The sequence below is a fragment of the Barbus barbus genome (genome assembly GCF_936440315.1).
Source record: "Barbus barbus genome assembly, chromosome: 44".
Lineage (NCBI taxonomy): Eukaryota > Metazoa > Chordata > Actinopteri > Cypriniformes > Cyprinidae > Barbus > Barbus barbus.
In genome coordinates this window covers 22460411-22481279 of record NC_136722.1, presented here as the reverse complement: position 1 = coordinate 22481279, position 20869 = coordinate 22460411, and the positions used below count along the sequence as shown (strand labels likewise).

The 20869-nt window shown below is 38.4% G+C and overlaps 1 protein-coding gene across 1 annotated transcript in view; it reads right to left on the bottom strand.

The window, feature by feature from the left end:
• The window catches only part of LOC306863328 (obscurin-like), a 52206-nt gene that overhangs the window by 2962 nt on the left and 28375 nt on the right, over nt 1-20869 (bottom strand). Inside the window, exons 46-80 of the mRNA XM_079406588.1 lie at nt 20200-20469; nt 19524-19802; nt 18907-19164; nt 18416-18682; nt 17965-18237; nt 15543-15818; nt 14971-15243; nt 14585-14875; nt 13877-14146; nt 12103-13356; nt 11538-11819; nt 11034-11115; nt 10755-10888; nt 10240-10437; nt 10007-10048; nt 9757-9855; nt 9393-9611; nt 9227-9254; nt 9071-9114; nt 8836-8937; nt 6359-6498; nt 5599-5799; nt 5406-5482; nt 5148-5318; nt 4828-4987; nt 4256-4372; nt 3906-4070; nt 3631-3789; nt 3240-3417; nt 1430-1543; nt 1181-1348; nt 995-1097; nt 714-843; nt 526-628; nt 143-185 (exon numbers count right to left, since the gene is read on the bottom strand). Of these exons, the coding sequence (XP_079262714.1) occupies nt 143-185; nt 526-628; nt 714-843; nt 995-1097; nt 1181-1348; nt 1430-1543; nt 3240-3417; nt 3631-3789; nt 3906-4070; nt 4256-4372; nt 4828-4987; nt 5148-5318; nt 5406-5482; nt 5599-5799; nt 6359-6498; nt 8836-8937; nt 9071-9114; nt 9227-9254; nt 9393-9611; nt 9757-9855; nt 10007-10048; nt 10240-10437; nt 10755-10888; nt 11034-11115; nt 11538-11819; nt 12103-13356; nt 13877-14146; nt 14585-14875; nt 14971-15243; nt 15543-15818; nt 17965-18237; nt 18416-18682; nt 18907-19164; nt 19524-19802; nt 20200-20469 (6970 nt within the window). The remainder of the gene's footprint in view (nt 1-142; nt 186-525; nt 629-713; nt 844-994; nt 1098-1180; nt 1349-1429; nt 1544-3239; nt 3418-3630; nt 3790-3905; nt 4071-4255; nt 4373-4827; nt 4988-5147; nt 5319-5405; nt 5483-5598; nt 5800-6358; nt 6499-8835; nt 8938-9070; nt 9115-9226; nt 9255-9392; nt 9612-9756; nt 9856-10006; nt 10049-10239; nt 10438-10754; nt 10889-11033; nt 11116-11537; nt 11820-12102; nt 13357-13876; nt 14147-14584; nt 14876-14970; nt 15244-15542; nt 15819-17964; nt 18238-18415; nt 18683-18906; nt 19165-19523; nt 19803-20199; nt 20470-20869) is intronic.

Sequence of the window (20869 nt, the reverse complement as noted above, 5' to 3'; positions counted from 1 at the left end):
TTTAATTAAAAATATTGTGTAACAATTTAAGTGCCTTACTGTCATTTTTGATCAATGTAATGCGTCCTTACTGAATAAAATTATTAACTTTTGAATAGTAGTGTATTCAATTTGTGCTTAGGTGTGTGTGTATGAGACTTACATAATTATGGTTTTCTTCGGTATTTTCGTCTCTTGTTCCGTTACTATTTGAAAAAACAATAAAAATCTTTTAAAAACATCAAATTATTTTCAGTTATCAAATTTCAGTCAATTCATTGCTTGTCAAAGAGGTACAAACATGATGCTCAAATATGAAAAACACATTCCTAAATTCTAAATATAAGTGAATGCACTTTACAAAATATACTTTTCTTATTTTCTGGACCTGATCATTTCTAAAACCAGTATGGTTTTGTAGACCCTTTATTAAAAATTTTTTCTAATTTAATGCATTTTTAGTTTTAAGTAAGTAATGTCGTCATAGATGGCTGGGAATGATTTTTAGCTGGGTGGCATATATGTATTGACAGACATCTCTTTTACCTTCTATACTGATGGCCTGATCTGCTCTACGTTCTCTCGCCATTGCCACAGCAGGAGTGATCAGCTGTGCCGCACACCTGGCACTTCCCAGACGGTTCGACAGCTGCAAATGAATAATATGATGATAAGGCTTATTTCCTTAGGGTTGGAGTAAAGTAAGAACTGAAAAGACTAAAGTATCTCCATACCTCACACTCATAGTGTCCAAGGTCTCGTTCTCCAGGGTTCTTGATAACTAGAACCAACACTCCACCGCGCGCTTCACTGTATGTTTGAAACTTCTCCAGGTCTGTCAGTAGTTTACCATCCTTAAACCATCTGTCCAGGGAAATGGCATAGTTGTTAGCAAATTAGATACACAAGGGAAAAAATTGGATTTGAATATTATAATATGAATCACCCAGATCTTCTGGGCCATTTTGACTAAACATGGAAATAACATAAATGATAGTGTAAATGGAGAGACTACCTTATCTTGGGACTCGGTGCGCTCTGGATGGTGCAGGTGAACTGAGCATCTTCTCCTGGATAAAGTGTGGCATTCCGGATCTTATTCACAAAACGTGGAGGTACTGCAAAAGGTTAAATAAAAATGAGCAGGAATTAAATGGAGTGAAACCAGCTTTACTAAGTTGGAAACAGGTTGCTCACTCACCCTGCACAGTGATTTTGCCTAGTGAGCTGGCGTTGCCCGCAGAGCTGGTGGCGAAGCACATGTATTGTCCTGAGTCGTCTGCCGTCATGTTGTCCAAAATGAGTGTGCAAGAGCCGTCTGGGTCCTCAATGATGATGTGATGAGGATCTGCTTCCACGGCACGCCCGTCTGTTTGTGAAACAGATGGATGAATTACTTTACTTCTAAGAAGACATCAAGAAGGGAAACACTGAAGATTTGGTTCCTTACCTTTATACCAGGTGACCTGTGGTTTGGGGGCACCAGTGACCTTGCAGGCGAGCTTTACTGTCTGTCCGAGCTCTGCTGTGTAGTCTGTCAACACTGCGTCAAAATCTGGAAGGCCTGTAATAAAAGTAAAATGCTATATTTTAGGAATAGGGTAACATGACATTGTATTTAGGAGAGCTGATATCTCTTAAAGGGATAGCTCATCCAAAAATGAAAATTCTGTCATTAATGCTGCCTTAACGTGCTATCGGAAATGTCCTATTTCCCACTTACGAAGTCGTGATTACGAGCTTGTCGTATTCAAGTGCTTTAATGTCAGAAAGACTAAAATATAGCATCCCATTGGTTGACAATCATTTAAACATTCACCATGCTATACATGCAGTTTGCTGACAATTCTGGAATTTCGGTCAAATACATGCTTATTTCGCTGCTTATAAAACATACAATATGCTTCGAATGATCGTTCACATCTAGGCTATAAATACACTACTTTAACAACAAGACAAAGGGATGTAGTTGTTGTGAGAACAGCATTGACAGCAGCAATGGTTGTCCCCTCCACCATGTTTAAAATTTATGACCCGCCCAACTCGGAAACTCGAGTATCAAAATTATTTCAGAATTTCCCAGTAGTAAATACGACTTGAGAGGTCATTCACGTCCAATTTCTGATTAGGAAACTCGCATTTACGATAATTCCGATAGCACATGAAGGCAGCATAATTACTCACCCTCATGTCGTTCCAAACCCATAAGACCTTCGTTCATCTTCGGAATACAAATTAAGATATTTTGGATGGAATCTGAGAGCTCGCTGACCCTCCATAGAGAGCAAGAATATTACCACGATCAACGCACAGAAACATAGCAAGGACATCGGTAAAATAGTCCATGTGACATCAGGGGTTCAAACGTAATTTTATAAAGCAACGAAAATACTTTTTGTGCGCAAAGAAAACAATAATAACACAACTTATTCAACAGTTTTTCTCCCACAAGTTATCGTTTTCCACCATTTTGGAGAGTACCCCAGAACGTAATCAACGTAATTAGCGTTGTTTATTTCCAGCATGCGCACGCTGTTTTTGTGTTCTGAAGATGAATGAAGGTCTTACGGGTTTGGAATGACATGAGGGTGAGTAATTAATGAATCATTTCTGGGTGAACTAACCCTTTAAGTGGAGTGTGTTTTCTCTTTTTGCCACTTGCTGAAGGAAGGACATATTTTTGTAGGCCAAAACCCATTAACAGCAGCATTTTTTAAATGTTTTTTAGATAAATGCCTGAAATAAGCTCAAGATATTTTCACATTTTATTCTGTGACAAATACATCAGTAATTAAAAAAGTTATTTTTTGGTAAAGCTTTTACTGATCTTTAAAAAGGCAGTTGTGGTTAAATGGGACTACAGAAGGAGTTGAGGACATTAATCGCACCAGACAGGTAAATTCATCTACACACTAGTCCACTTTTACAGCTTCATTGTGTTTATTATCATGCTACTGCAAACTATTCTAACTCAAACTTTCTAACAAAGTTTAAAAGAGTTATTGGAAGCTCAGTGGTGGTGTTCATTTTTAGCTTAACTTTTTATTTTGGCAATTGTTTTTGGTCAAAATAAAAACATATTCATTTATGATGATAATCATGATGAACAAAATGTGTAAGATTCATAAACTTTTGTTGGTCCCAGAGCTTATTTTCTGCATTAATCCAGTTAGCCAATGGAAAAATCCTTTTGGGTTTTTGTCAAGGGAACCAGGCTGATGCTGCTAACATGCTATAACACACTAACGCTGCATACTTACTCCATGCTGGCATGCTGTAGCGCTGCTGAAGGTCACGGAGGTCGCGGAGCCACGAGTTCTTGATGATAACAGTCCGTGCCTGCAACGTGTATTTTCTCACGGAATCCTCGCGCTCATGCCAGATCTCAAACGCTCTTTCATCACCCTCCACTGTCTCGTTCACATCAATGTTTGTAAGCTAAAGAAAAAAACACAAATTATTTTACAATGCATTAGATTTTTATAAACAATATTATCATATAAGTGATGCTATGTGGCAAACCAGTAATTAAGAAATCCCTGTGAAGACAGCATTTTGAATGATCAGCTTTGGCCTTAGTAAATTTTGTGTTAAATACAGTATGTGCATCACTTAATTTCAGCCATTTAAAAGCTTTTTCAAAGCTCAAACCTTCATCATGTTCTTGAACACATATGCTTGGGTGTCTGTGGTCGTGTCTCTCTTCTGTTTGCAGATGACCACATGGTTTTTGAAGAGGAAGACGTGGCGGCGGTGACCTCTGGAAGGTGTTCGAATTCCAGGAGCTCCTTCCCAAACAGTGAAGGGCCCCTGTAGAAAAATTCAGAACTTCATTTTACACTGTAATTTTAAAAGCTTTTAAATTTACTACAAATAGGTGAAACATGTAAGACCTTAAATGGTGATATTTGAGTTAGGGACTGTACCTGTCTAATAGGTTCTCCCAGCGCCTCCAGATTGGCGGGGTAGTTCTCTATGAGAGATACATGGTGTGTGTTTTCTGAGCGCTGGGAGAGGGACGACACCATGGCATAGGCCTGCTCCAACAAACAGCAGTTTTGACCGTTCCTCGCCTTGTTCCGGATCAATTCCTAGAGTGAAATCATGTGAAATTTGGTAATGTGTTGGTCACTTTCAAAAGTTAATGAAGGGTTGTATCACATAATACTTAACACAATTTCTAAGCACATATTTATATAAATATTTATTTTAAAGTGGAGATTGCCTACACCTAGACTGTGAAAATTTTGTATTGTGGTATTGAATTATTTATTACCTTCAGTAAAGCTCTGTACTTCTGAACTCTCTCCGGTGGTCTCTGAAGGTAAGCGTTGATGCTTAGCACTGGACCCTCTGAGGGGTCAACATTTGCCAACTCCGAGACTGTATAATCCTAATGAAAACATACATGAAACATGTTATGTTCTGTGTCTGAGTAACAAACTATTTCAGTTTAAAGTGCTCCAAAACAAAAGTTTTTGTTTACATAATATGTGTTTATACTGTGTATATTTATTATTTATATATAAAGCCACACACAGTATATATTTAGAAAATATTTCCATGTATATTTTTACAGTCATATAATTGATATTATATACAAATATTTTAAATGTATAAACATAACTTTTTTCTTAAATATATACATGCATGTGTGTACTTATATATACATAATAAATATACACAGTACACACATATTATGTAAACAAAATCTTTTATTTTGGATGCAATTAATCGCGATTAATTGTTTGACAGCACTAGACTTTAAAGATCAAATGTCATTTTTTCTAATGCAATTTTTATGCCCCCAGAAATCATAACTATACGGCTAATATTTTGTAAACCCACCTTGAAATATTGGTGCACTTCTTTCTCACTGATGACGGACTCCGCTTGCAATTGTCCAATGAGGTACTGCAAATATTTCTCAAACCCTTCAGAGTTTCGCAGGAAATGCATGGCAATGTCATCATCCGTGTCACAGTCACGCAGACCAGGCAGCAAAGTACTGGAAAACAGTCAACTTCATTATGCATTTCCCTGTTGTCAAATTCCATATGTCTAGACTAGCACATAAATGAAAACAATTCTTTTACTCCTTAAAAATGAAAATTGTAGATGAAGAGTTGTAGAATTAACCATAATATTTGATTGTCTGAACTCTGTACCTGCTATGGAAGGATTTCAAATCATTGATATTACGGAAAATGGTTTCCTTCTGGCTGGCGATTTCAGATGGTGTTCTCTCTTCATCCACACGCTTCAGATGGTGTGATGTGAAGAACTCAATCTCCTTCAGAAACTCAGTTTCTGTGCTGATCAGCTCCTGGACGAGTTGACTAGATACAAGTGAAACCGAGGTAGAATTACTAAAGTAGTACAAATTAAAATGCACATTGTACATTTAATAAAATGTCCAAATTTACCAGAGTTTCTTCTTGTACTCTGTCTCAGTGACTTCTTCTCTGGAGGTCTCTGGGAGGTCTGCAACCTCTGCAGACAGCTACAACACAACCATTCCATCATCAGCGAGAAATTATAAGATGCACAAGCAAATGCACAAATCAATATTTCACCACTACGTGACCAGTTATTAATTTTGAATGATCCTAAACTGACCTTCAGTCTTTTGTCAAGATATGCTGGTGAGACCCATCCCTGGCGAGATGGATTGGATTTGGTGGGCTTGGTGCGGACCAGCCATTTAAGTGGGTGGGCAGAATCCAGAACTTCCACATACTGGCCCTCTTTCAGAGCGATGGCATCTTTGGTGACTCCCACAGGGTTGTAGTCAGCGGTCACCACATAGATATCAAACATCTGCACAGAATCATTGAGATAACAGAGCATTTGGAAAAGGTGACTTGCCCTCTTCACCCTTTAGAATATGAGAAAGCTCTGGATTCTGCTTTTAAATATCCTTCTGTGAACTGAAGATTAACCAGATGCTTAATTTACCTAAAACATAATCCCCTGGTTTCACAGACAAGGCTTAAGCCTAGTCCTAGACTAAAATGTAAGTCTGAGCTGTTTAAACTGAATGAAACTTTCACTGACTGATCTTACAATATATCAGTGCTTTTGTTTTGTCTCAAAAAGCACCACCAGTAATGTTTTTTTCTAAGCACATTTATAAAAATGACTTAAATGTCCTAACTGAACTATGGCCTAATCCTGGCTTAGTCTAAACCCTGTCTGTGAAACAGGGCCAATATGAACTACAGAATTATGATACTAACATGTCCATTTAAATAAATGTATTAAAAAATTGTCTGAAAATTCTTATGTGAACAGAATAGCAAGAGGTTTGACACAATACATTAGTTATAATATTAAAATGAATTTGTTGATGACCCTGAGAATGTGTTATTTTTAATACCTCTCCCCTGGCATCTCCTTCATCAGACTCAGATGATGAGTCTGCAATCAGAGATGGAGGGCGTGATCGGCCGTGATATGTAGATGGGGACGGTGTTTTTGTTTCATCATCACTGTCAGCTCCTGGGACACGTAATGAAGCTTGAGGCAGACAGGGACCAAAAGGACAGAGGAAGAAAGAGGTATCGTGTCAATTGATTATGGCCACAACGATATTTAAGTATCATGTCTGACCGCATGGGCTTTCGCATCACATTTGCATAGGACTTCATTTGCTCAGATTACGATATTCAATTAAAAAAATCAGCAGAAGCATATTCAGAATGTAAATTGAATACATAAATCTGGACAAGAAATTTGAATGATAATAATAATAATAAATAACAAAAATAGGTACCCTAAATTTAATATTATAAGCAAAAATTTCAGTCAAAAAACAAAAAAACTATAGGCTACACTGTACACATCTTTAACATATGTACTTCAGAATTTGGTTTAAATAGTCTTCAACATATAAACTTGATGTAGAATATTAACATCCTTAACAATGGTGTTTGTGTGGTAATTTAGACATGATATCTCTCTACAACAGCGGCACGCGGACATACGGGGTCTTAAAATAATAATAAAAAACAATCATTTTAAGAGTTTATAAATGTACATATTTGACATATGCTGCTAGCTGATGGGAGTTGTCCGTGTTACTAAAGTAAACAGTTTAATATTAATATTGAAGAATCGCCAGCGTACATTTAAATCTCGCGATGACAAATTCTTCTGCTGTGAAAGCCGCCGTTTTTAAAAAAATACCACGAATTGAACAGACGGTTAAGGCTACCGTAACTAAAACTATCGCAAAAAAAACGTGCATTTGCTTAAAAGTCAGACATCAGAAAATATACAAAATTGTGGAAATATGGATTTGGAAATTAGGCCAAAAATGGATGGTGAGAATGATTTATGAGGAAAAATGTCCCAGTTTTGATTACCTAAACTAAAGAGAAGTAAGCAGCAATAATCGTTTGTATTTAGCCTACAACTCAAATGTGTATCTATCTTCACTTTCAATAATTGTAAATTGGTTTATTTGGTTTCTTACCAGTAAAATGTAATTGTGTTTCAAGCTATTACCATATTTAGGCGAGACAGGGTGGTCCATGATAAATTAATGGGGTCCATGGTAATAATTTGAATAAGACAAAGAGTGATGGTTTGAAAAGTTTGGTATTTAAAATACTGTTTCTAAATAAGAGGTAATAGAATTGTGTTATTTTACAAACTAACATTCATCCATTGATCATTTTGAGCATATTTTAGAGAATATTCACCAGCTTTTTCCATTGCTTTTGTAGAAGCAGAGAAATTATGCAAAAAAAAGAGCATATATTTGACAATAATTTGAGCTCACCACTTGTAAGGTCCATTATTAGTTACTTTTTAATCATCTCTATGACTTCGAATATAATAACTAATACTGTACTTTATTATATTTCTCCTGTTATTTAACATGCACTACATCATGCTTGTGTAAAAATAAAATTGTGCCCACACAAAACACTAATGTAGGCATATTGCTCATGCATTCATCCATTTTCTTTGTGTATACTGAAACAGAGACACCTTGAAAGTGTGAAAATGAGACGGTCTGCATCCACTGAATTTCAGAAAGTCCAGTTTATTTTGAATTTTGACAAATGGCCCTGATTTGAAAGAACCAGGACTTTATTACCACTAGGCAATACTTGAAGCATTTTTAACATTATTAAAGATCTTAAATTTATTCCTTTTTAAGAAATGTTGAGAGCCAAAGAAACAACAGCATAGCCTCGTGGAGAAAAAGTCAAGGTTCTGGTGTGTTACACTGGAGGTTCTGCGGATACATACTGGGTATTTTGGGCCAAGATTTCATCCACTGGAGCACTTGATGGTTCTGTAAGCTGTCTGAACAAATCAATGCTTCAATGAGAATGTGAGTGAATAGAGGGATGAGAGGATGGATGGATAGTTTGATGGATAGATAAAAGAATGGAGTCAGTGAGCTGTGTAGGAATTGAGGGATCCAGAGATATATATTTTTTTATTTATTTTTTTATATAAAACAGAAGGGAAGTTAAGGAATCTACATGTGAATGTGTTCATTAAAAATTTCCAGAGTATAATTAATTATTTAAAACAGTGAATTTGCAACAGGTGTACTCCATTTCAGTACATCCTGTGACATAAATTCAAACATTTGAGCACACACTAAACTCATTCAAAAACAGTGCACACTGTTTTGAGTGAATATTAGGATGCATCTGTAGAAAAAGACTACATTAGCAAGATAAATATTTATTAATAGTGCAAAATGACATACAATACAATTGTCAAATCAAGAAGGCTATTTTAATAAATGTTAGTACAATATAAAGAGTACATATATTTATACATATTGTAATTCAGTCCGGCAGCGCAGATTACAAAAAAGTTTTCTCTTACCTTGAGTAATCCTGGCAGATACCATTTCTGTGATTTGGGTTGTGAGTTTTTGTAAGAACTCCTCTGTACCCACTTCACCCAAGGAAGGCAGTTTGATCTCTCCTGAGATGTGATCACAGTAATCATTTGTATTGTTGCAGATTATTTGACAAATACATGATGGAAGTCGCTCTCTCTGATATAATCTGACAGTGCACTGATAGTAAACAAATGTAGTTCAATATCAAATATTCACCTTTGCCCTCTTCCTCCGGTGGGCTGACAGTAATTCCCAGAACCCTGGAGAAAAAAAATAAACATTCAAAATCTCTAAAACTTTAAAATGTTTAAACGTTTAGATGAAACGTTGAGATCTAAATTGACAGCTGTAAGCTTTTATATTTAAACTCACTCTGGCCCCACTTTCTTTTGCTCTGGCGCTGTTGGACAGAAAAGTAAGCGTGATGAAAAGACTACACACACAGTACCAGCCAAAATCTTGGTATAGTAAAATAATATTTAAAAGTCATGTAATTCTGACACCACTACGGTCAACAACTGAACCATGAGTTCCTGACCTGTCTCCACATCCAGTCGGGCTGTGTTGACTGATTGTCCAGCACGGTTGGTGGCGATGCAAGTGTACATGCCGCCATGTTTTTTTTCCACTTCCATGAGGATGAGACTATGTTGACGGCCAGAGCTGGCCACCTTGTAACCTGGTGTGTCTGCCTTGATCCACAGAACATCCTTATCTGACACTTCCTTTAACCAGTTTACAGATGGGGTTGGGGAGCCTTTGGAAGACAGTAACCTAGTTTTACATATTTCACCTTTTGTAATGTGCAATTGATCGTTTTGCTTAATGCTTTTGTCTATTTCTCAAAATTGCATCTAAAGTAATTTTCTTGGTATTTAATTTATTGTGGTAACACACCATACCTTCCACTTTGACTGACAGCGTTATACTTGCTCCCCGTTTCACCTTCTTGTTGCTGAACCTCTCCAGGAAGCGTGGTGGCACAAGTGGCACCTTTGAATCTATTTGTGGAAAAACACAAGTGGCGTAGCAAATTACATGCATGCATAATCTTTCATATCAATACTTTAAATTTCAAAACGCATTTGCATCTTACATCATGTGGAACAATGATTGATAATCACACGTGCTGTATGCAAGATAGATGCTTACCTCTCATTCGTCCCTGTTCAGGTGCGGGACGCTCTCCAGGAGCTGATTAGTGAAAGTAAACAAAGAGATAAACAGAAAAACATTTTAGAATTTATTTAGCACATTTAATTTGGAGAACGATTTTACTGTAATTATGATTAATAATTTATAATTTCAACACGCTTCCATTTCCTGTCACAGTCTTACAAAGACCCCATGTAAGCAACATATTTAAGTATCAAAGGAACACTTACCCAGTACATTCAGTCGTGCTGAAGAGTAGCCAGAGCCAGCTATATTGCTAATATATGCTGAGTATTCTCCGGTGTCCTCGCGCCTAACATCCAAAATCTCAAGACTGTGCTGATCTCGCTCGGTCGACAATACAATTCTGCTGGAGGCTTGGAGTGGGGTGCCATCCTTAAACCAGTAAACCCTTGGTGTGGGAAATCCTGCAGAAAGGCGTTGAACATGAAATTATGTTTGCCACCCAATTTACATCTGCAAATGCAACAGCTGAAAATTACAGTAGACTTAGATGCAAAACAATGTGCATGTTTATTAGGAATATAAACAAGTATATACAAAGAAGGATTAAGGACATTAATGTCATTATGGTTAGAGCAACTAGAGTTGAATAGATACAACAGGTGCAGATGCAAAAAAGGAAACACTTGGAATAAGTAGTGCATAATTAATCAGAATACAGATGAAATAGAATCTGAAATGAAACATAATTTGCATTCATGGAAAAAAAAACATAGCTGACCTTTGACCCTGACACTCATTTTGGCAATGGGTGCTCCGGGACTGAGGAATAAATCATGTAACTCATCCACAACTTGAGGAAGCTGCTCGTCCTCTGCCACCGACTCAAAAGCCTCTGTGTCCCTGTGCTCTGAGCTAAAAGTGCAATCCAAACACAAGCAGATGCCAATTTAGAACTAGCATGATATTTTATTTTATCTGAGCAAAATCTATTTTATCCTTGTAGTACTGACATAAAAACGTCATAAAAATCACTTTAAATGAAATGATTGAATCTTACCTAGACACATAACCTTTAGCACTGACATAGGAAGATGTCTCTGTGGCATCGGCTGCTGTGTCATAGTCTGAGCTGCAAGACACTTTAAAAATACACAAGACTGAATCAATCAAACAACATGAGTCTTGAAATCTTGAGTCTTTAAGAATAGTATAAAATAAACATCCAAAAATAAAAATTGTCATCATTTACTAACACTCAATATTCAAACAATAAATCAACAAAAATTAAGAAAACAGATGAAAGGATCTGTAATTAGTTTTGAATATCAAAATACATATAAATATCAAGAGCATTCATCTTAAGTATGTTGAGAATGTGTGCATTTTTAACAACAACAATGATAAAACACATGCAGTCACATTCTTACACTTCACAGATGCACCGGTAAAAGAAAGTGCCATCTTTGTTAAAATGTTTTAATCTGGAACACCATTTTGCTTTTTTGTCTACATTTGTGAGTTTTGGGTTTTGATTAACACTTTCTTTTAACAGTGTACTCACTGTCCACCCTCAGCTCAGCCTTGCTGGAGGCGATGCCACTGTCATTTTCAGCCATGCATCGGTACACGCCCATGTCTGTGGGCAGCACAGCTGTGATGATCAGCTGGTTATGGCCTTCCTGGTCTTCATTGATCATGTAGTGGTCGTTTTCCTCCAACATCTTTCCATCCTTGAACCATCTCACAGTGGGAGGGGGGTTGCCAACAATTACACAGTCAAAACTGACTGGAAACCCATCAGGAACATCTTGGCTACGGAGCTCCGTCATGAAGACGGGGGCCGCTGGAAGGTTGGTAGGCGATTAAGAGAACAGGGAAGAACAAACAAAACCGAAAAGAACAGAACATGGCAATTTTTTTGAGGAGAAATGCTGAACCAGGCGAAAACATGACATGCCATCACTTTAAGATCCAAAACAAGCAAGTCGCAACATTTTTCTTACATTTCAAAAGTGCTGCCCTATAATGACAAACAAAATCCAGCACTGAATCATGCAACTTTACGAAGAACCAAACAACAGCAGCAAAAACATTTATAGTAGAACCACATGGAAGAAGCGTCATACCAGGGCCTCCTGTCATGAAAGCAGGCATCGGTCGGTCCTGAGTTGGGGTTTGGGAGCCATCTTGGGAGAGACCCATCTTTGTGATACGCAGCTCTACTTTAGCACCTACCACTGCTATGATGGCCGTTTCGATTGGCACTCCTTGATAAGTAAACATTTCCTGGAAGCGCTGGGAAGCTACTTGAGCTTCTGCACGATTATCAAAACGGATGTAGATATACTGATCATCTTCCCGGTAAGACTGTAAGTCCGGTGGCGGTAAATCTCCTTCATCTACACTAACATAAGGTTCCTCTTCCACATCGGGAGGGAGATGAGTACGAAGAAGTCGCCGTAATCGTTTACTTGCTTGCCGTAAAGTCTCATCCATCTCACTCCCTGAGGAGCTCTCAGCTTCGCTATCAGCACTGTAGCCCAGAGTGAGTGGGCGTCGCCCAGAACATTCCCGCAGGGACCCTACAGTGACTTTGCCACTATGGGTGGAAACACCAAACTTATTGGTTACCTCACAAGTATATACACCTGTGTCTTTGGTTGTGGCAGCTGTCACTACTAGAGAGCAGGTGCCATCATTATAGATGTCTATATGGTGGTGCTTGCCATCTGTTAAGGGTTCACCATCTTTCAGCCAGCGAACTTTATCCGGCTTACCCTCCACAATACACTCGAGATGAATTGTCCCATTGGGCTCCTTAGTCTGATCCTTAAATACTTCTTTGAAGACTGGTCGCATGTCCTTCCTGGCTTTATAACCTTTGAAGGCTGCCTGAATCTTGACAGCAGCCTCTTGCAACTCATCCCCTTCCTGAGCTTCCATGAGGGGCTCCACAGATGTCTTTGTAACAGATTGCTCTGTCATCTGGAAGTGCTCATACAGTTTCTTGGAGGCAATAGTCTCAGTGTGACTTTCCACAGTCATAGAGGACTTGCTGCTTTTCATTAGGTATGACACCAAGCTTGTTGTCCCACTGAGAGATTCCTCATCAGAACTTGTATAGAGATTAGGCTCCCCTGTGATCTTGGGAGTTGATTCAACAGGTCTCACTTCCTTTTCAGGTACTTTTCCTTCTTTGCTCTGGGCTTTTTCTTTTCCATCTTCTTCTGGCAACTCTGAAATTGAATCTAATGTGGGTTCCCGACTCATTCTCCTCTTCTTGGCCACTGCATCCCATAGAGCATGTAAATCTCCCTCAGAAGCAGCCTCAGGAGGCAGTTTGGGTTGGCTGCCCACATCCTGAGAAAGTGTTGTGTCATCTGTAATCAGGGAGCCATCATAAATCAGTCTTACTCATGCATAAGATAACATTTTTATGTTGTAAAAATTATATTAAATATATCAACAATCTATCTTTGCAACAGCAATTTTACTGCAATTAAACTAGGTAAATTGTGAATAATACAAAAAATTGAATAAATTTTATCGAAACAATAAAGAGAAGTAAAAAAACGGGAAAAACAGAGGGGCTAAAAACATGAAAAGAAAAGACACTGAAATGTAATGTAATGGTTGTAGTAACATTTACAAATATCTAGTACTTGTTGCAGAAAACATTATTTTGACATTGCAGTCTTATGGACATGCATATGACAGTAACCTGAAGAAGTTAGAAAGAAACAGGAAGAAGTTATTTGGAGACTGTAATGAAGAAAATCATGAAGTAGCAAAGTTCCAAACACTATGACCAAGACATACACAAATAATTATTTCCACATATGAGGTTGACAAAAAAACAACAGTAGTAAGTTAGATGTGAGGTTAAGCAAAGTAAAGTACCTTCGAGCTTGAGGTTGATTGAAGTCTTTGCCTCTTCTGAGGCTACACAAGAATAGACACCCTGATCTGTAGACTGGAAATCCTTTATAAGCAATACATGGCTCTTTCCTTCTGCTACCATTTGGTACTTGACCCCAAACTCTATCTCTCTGTTGTCCTTTAGCCATGTGACTGATTTGCTCTCTGTAGAAAGTTCACACTCCAAACGAACCATCTTTCCTTTCTGGATCTTAGAGCTGCTTAACATTTTGGTCATGGTCACTGGTGCATCTGAAGATCCAAGGTCCATTCAAAGAAGAGTTGAAGAAATGTAGCAAGAACAAATACAAATCACAACAAATACAAAATGCACTTGTTTAGAGCATCGTTTTTAGTGTTCTACTTCTACAGGAGCATCTAGGGTAGAGTTCTTCACTCCTGGTCCTAGAGAGTCACTTTCCTTCTGAGTTTAGTTCCAGCTGTAATTAAGGTTTTTGTGTTTACTTTAAAGCTATAGCCAGGTGTGTTGGAGCACAGTTGAAACTAAACTCTGCAAGAAAGTAGCTCTCCAGGACCAGGAGTGAGGAACCCTGAACTAGGGCAGAATAGCAAGTCTTCTATATGGATTCATGGAGGCAGTTTGGTTAGATAAAAAAAACAATGTACTCACAATGTACTCTATAAGGTTGCTTTAAACAAATTGGTTATTTCAGCAAAGTATCCACTTACCAAGTGTCACAGTTTGAGGCAGCTGAACAGGCTCTCCAATACCGGCACGGTTGATGGCTGCCACTCTGAACCTGTAACCTGCCCCTGGTATGAGGTTTTCAACCAGAAATTCAGTGTTGCATACTGGCTCTGTATGGCAGGGCAGCCAGAGGACACTGTCCACTAGACGCATTTCCACACGGTAACCAATGATTGGGCTTCCTCCATCACTGATGGGCGTGAACCAAGACAAGGTGACGAACATTGGACCTTTACTAACCAGCTCTGGGTCTTCAGGGGGATCAGGCACAGCTGTAAATAACCAGATATAAAAATTAAAAAAAAAATGAGACAATAAGCATAATAGCAGAAATTATAATGAATGAGGCACAGATAAGGACCCTTACATATTGTGATGAGTTTTGCCATTGATAAGGCATCCCGGGCTGCAAATGTGATTTCCTGTGTGGGCAGAGCCTGGGCTTTCTTTAAAATTAGACTGTAGGAAGAGCCACTGGCTCTCATGGCCCATTGGTCATTACATTTTAGCTCAACACCATTTGCATACCAAGTCACTTCACTCTCAGTCACAGCTTCATTCAAAACACAAGTGAACTCAACTTGTTCTCCTGCAATGGTGGTCTTGTCTTCCAAAGGCTTGACCACCTCCAGTTGCCAAGCTGTACAGAACAAATCCATAACATTTCAATACATTTAAATTCATGCATTTAGCCACATATTTAATATATTATAAAACTGGAGCATGAAACTAGAGCATAATAGTAAATAAATAAATAAAGCTATACCATATATAAGGTAGAAAATTAACTGCATTATTATTCAAAATATAGTCATGACCTTTAAAACTAGAGCAATCATTTTTCTTTAATAAAATATGATGTAATAACTTACATAATCTAAATGACATATTCTGATCTATCTATCTAAATTGAATGCTAATACTACATAATTGATGTACCTTTGACAGACAGAAGAGCAGTAGTTGATGAAGTTCCAGCTTGGAATGTAATCCTTGTGTTTTCACAAGGATGCAAGTCCTTTAAAAGCAGAAGATGGCGTCTGCCACTCTCAAAGGAAACAATCTCCACGTTTGCAGACTCCTTTACAGGCTTGCCGTCGATTAACCACCGGCAGTCTTTGGATTCAGGACGAGACAAGGAGCATTCAAAAAGTGCTTCCCCGCCATTAATGGTCTCCATGTTACTCAGCTCTTGAAGAATGTCAATTGGTTTAGCTGCAAGAGAGAGACAATGCCTGAAAAAACACTGTCTTTATACACACCAAAACAAGTAGTAAACAATGACTTTGACTGGGCTTGAATTAAAAACAAATTCTGAACTTAAAACAGTTACTGAATCCTGCACAATCACACTCAATTACAATTTTTTCCAACATTTCACTAGCATGTAGCATCCAGCATTGAGTAGCATAAGAAGCAAAGGTAGCTGTGATAAAAGCACATAATGGTTACTGCATAGCCAGCCAGATAATGATGATGTTGCTAAAAACAGCAATTTTTGGAGTTAAAAAAGCAGGGGACAGTATCCCAGTAAAACCCTTTGTGGTAAGCCCTAATTACAACTTGATATTTCTCAAAGTCTTTGCGAGTCTTATACTGAGTCTCGATGATCCAGCTTTGAGTTATGGGTGACACACAGATTCTCTTCGCCCTGAGATGTGCCACAACAGAGGTTCCTTCTGCCTCACAAGAGTACATCCCCCCATCCTGGGGCTCCACACAGCTAATGTACAACCGCACAACAGTCCAGTCCAGTCCATCACCCTGCGACCGTCTGGTTGCACAGGTATGCCGTTTTGCTTCCATACGGCCTTGACTGGCCGTGAGTACTGACAGATGAACTCTGCAGGCTGGTTTTCTGCTACATGTTGGTCCTCCATGGCACTGACCACCTCCACATTGGGATCTATAGAGGGTTGGTGGTGGGGATAAGTAATATTCACAAGACCCCAGTGCACTTCTTCACCTCAAGCCTCTTTCAGGTTTTGGTTGGTATTTAATGTAGATTAAAATATTCTGTAAGCCTGGTACTTTATTCAGTTTAAAACAACAGCCTTTACAACCTCATCATCTAAGTCAATGCTGTAGCTGTTTCTTTTTCTTTCACATTGAAATGTACATGGTAAGTGTAACATCTTTTGCTTCTCTACTCCAAACTGACCAAGGACATGGTCAATTACAACCAACACATGCCTAGTTGCAGTGTCAAGTCAAACTAAGGCCAATTTATAGAAAAAGTACATGCAGCACAAACAAACAGTGAACACTGATGAGTGTACAATTATCTGATTTAGAGTACATGCAAGACCATTATTGTTTATTCTTTGAATTATTGGGCAAAAGGTTGCTAGCACAATTTCACTTAGATACTTTGGAGCATCCACTAGGCAGGGCTTTCACTTTTATATATCAATTTTTACCTCAGGAAGAAACAAACTGAATTGGAACTGTAAAATGGATAGCTGGAGTAGTGATAGGCTGTATGTCCAATAATATGCAAAAAACAGACAAACAATATATTGACTTCTACAGACACTTTTTTTGTGATTTTTGTGAATTTAAATGATCTGAGTTATTCATTTAGGACTTTTCTCAGCAAATTTTTAGCATGATTAATTGAGAATTATTATGAATATCATGCTTTTTTCATGGAAGGGCCAGTAAAAAACAATTCTGAGCATGTAAAAATCTGAACCCCTGGCCTGACTGTGGCCATTAGTAAAAATCTTTGCATTGAGACCTGCTCCATATACAAGTTCAAAATCAGTGTGGTAATTTAATAATTAGTATGCCAATTTTGTAAGTAATTAGCAAGCTGTGATACTGCAGCCAAATCCACTTTTAGGTTAGAAATGCATGGCACATGGACTACATGCATCCATGAGTTTTCATTAAATTGTTTTTTTTATTCAACCCATCTTATTGTATAACAGTAAAGGGTCTAACGAAAAGATTCAATTCTAGGCATGGGTAACCCTAAAAGAGAATAAAGTAAATAAAATCCTGTTCTGTCAGGATTGCATTATTGAACACTTAACCAAAGGCCTCTCCAGGGTAGTCTGTGCAAAGACACTTTGGATTTAGAGTATTATTAATATGGATAAGTAATTCAGTAATGTGAGTATACAAGTCTGAAGAACACAAACAGTACTGAAGTACTTCAAGGACAGATTAAGACGCAATTCAAGATTTATGGTCTAACTGTAACTTTTAAAGAAAGGTCAAGGCAACCTAAATGCTTCACAGAATGAGTAACTGACTTTTAGATTTAGGAAATTCATGGACACAGTATTAGTCCAGTGTTATTCAAAATTTGAAGCCTTTAGATTTCTGTACTGCCAAGCACCACTGCATTTGGTACCTTTCACTAACAGCTTGGCAGAGGACGTCAGGCCACCTGTTTTGAACAGGACTGTACCCGAATCATTGGGAGAAAGGTTCCTTAGGGTGAGAGTGTGGACATGGTCTTCACCCACACTTATTTCACTGAAGGTACTGTTCTCCAAACGAGTGCCGTCTAGCCACCACTGAACTCTGCCTTTGGCACGGCGAGAGAGTTGGCAGGAGAAAATTGCCTGTTCGCCCACAAACACATCTGTATTCTTTATACCCGACACTACGAGAACCTCAGCCTCTGCAGAGACCAGACACAGAAACCCTTGGATCACCAGTGTAAAAAAAAACTCATACATTGAAGATACTTCAAAAACATAATATGAAACGTAATGACAAAAAGATACAGATTTTAAATAAAAGAAAAATCTAAAAACTAAAATACAGATTGCAAATGATTTAACAATGTTATTTGATACCTTGCACAGTGACCGAGGCTGTGGTCAACTGGTCTCCAGCATCACAAGTGTAGTAGCCATTGTCCTCTGGTTCCAGATCATGGACGTGGAGCTCCAGCACACACCCTTCCTTTTTCATCTCAAATTTCTTACTGGGTTGGAGCACCACTCCACCCTTTCTCCACTCTACACTTTTAACTGGCTTAGAAAGCTCACAGCGCAAGGTGATACTATCTCCCTCTATTGCATTCTGGTTGTCTAACTCCTTCCGGAAGTATGCAGGTTGACCTGATGATGGATAAGAAAAGAAGTTAAAAGAATGCAAATGTCAGATTTTAAACGGCTGCTGATACCTGTGAGGGTATCAAAATCTTCTTTGTTCCACAAGAGAGGCAGTTATAAAGAAAAGAAAACCAGAACGGGTCTTCTTGAAAACCATTTGTGTTCACTTTATCTTCAGGCATGTTGATAAAATGAAAACAAAAAAGTCACAGGCCTACAAACCCGTTTACCTTTAACAGTAAGGGTGGCACAGCTTTCTGCATCTTTGGTTTTGCATGTATACAACCCTGCATCTCCTTCCTCCACTCTAAGGATGCGGAGCTGATGGACGGCTCTATCCTTGTAAAGCAGATATCGCCCCCCTGCCTTTATCATCGCTTCATCTTTGTACCAGGTGACAGAGGCCTCAGGGTCGGAAGTCATGCAGGACAGTGTGACTGTTTGACCCTCTTTGGCCGTTAAGTCCAGAGGCTTCTCTAAGAATACGACTAGACAGGAGAAACCCAAACCCAAGTGCTGTCACATCATAATGTCTGCCTGAAGACTGAAACTTAGACACTTGAAGCCATTGAACATATACTGTGGTACATTAAAAGAGCGTTACTGATTGAGAAACTTCTGTTTTAACAGTTATGGAATTAGAGAAAAGACTACATCTGAACCAAAAATGTATGAAAAATACATCTCTTTCTCAAAAAACACAATTTTGGAGTGTAGCTGTAGAATGGCCAAAGCAAATGGAAAAGCAGCTGGAAGCCTTTTGGTATATTTGTGCAAAATGAGTGAAGCTACTACCTAATGATTGCTTGCCAACAATGAACGCTGTTAGCCATAATGTGTCTTTTACCTTTGGGTTTCTCCTGCACCAACAAGTAGGCGACGCTCTTCTCAGGGCCAACCACAAAGGCTACATCACCTGAGTCATCAGGTGTGACCATTTTCAGCACTAGGCTGTGTTCCCTCCCTCGGCAGCTGATTTGATTCAAGTCATTGTTTTGAAGGTGGTTGGAGCCGAGCCACCACTCAACATTTGTAACCCCTGTATGAGACACCTCACACTGGAAGATAGCATCCTCGCCCGTTATCACAGTCACATCCTTTAATTTTCTTGTGATTTTTACACATTCTGGGAATGAATGGAAGGAATGTGATGAAAGGGACTATTGAGGATCTTCCGAAAAAGTCAAAAGAGGTAAATATCCCACTACTGACTATCTACTAGAGATGACTTCGAATGTGAGAGGATGTATTAGTCCTCCAAACAGTGAAGTTTTTAATAAAAGCTTGGGATTTTGTTGTGACATTACAGTTAATTCCCAGAACAGAGGAGAGCATCATGCGCTCTTAGTTCACAGATATTTGCTTTACATACTATGTGGATCATGCCTTAGTGACAATCTAAAACATAAAAGCTACTCAATGTATTCATTAATTGAAATGTTAATACTAATATGTACTTTTGCTTCTGCAGGGAAACAATGTAAAATGAAGGCCCATCTCTAAAGAAGAATCAAGATTGTTACCTTTGACAGTCAATGTAGCTTTGCTTCGTTTGTCTCCTGCTTCACATATGTACTCGCCACCATCATCCACTGATAGTTTATGGATTTCCAGGGTTTGGATTGAGCCATCCCTCTTTATGGAATACATCTTTCCATCAGATAGGACCTGAGTACCCTTCTTCCAGGTCACACTGGCATCAGGTATTGAAGTTTCACAACATAACGAGGCACTGCTTCCCTCTGTGACTTCCTGGCTTGTTAACTCCCTCACAAATGACAGCACAGGGACGGCTGGCGGGAAACAGCGATACACAGAACACATTCTAAGATATGCGCAAAGCCCAAACCTGCATATTAGAAGATTATGAGATGGCAACAAATTTCTTTGTAGTTTCTAAACACATCCAGGGACAAGATAAGCCTAACCTTGGAATGCTTGAATCAGAAATCGTGAAACTTTTTGCAATACTTCTATCATAGATAAAAATGAATCACTGATGAGAAAAAAGGAACACCTTCTAAATATAATATTCAAACAAATAAAACTCCACATACTACCAAGCAATGGACAAGAAATATTTGGCAAGGCAAAACAGATAACATACATGCATTTAATGTTGTGCTTTCATTGTGGTGTATATAAAGAGGCTGGTCACATGCCATTTTTTTGCAATACGATGCGTTAAAGCAT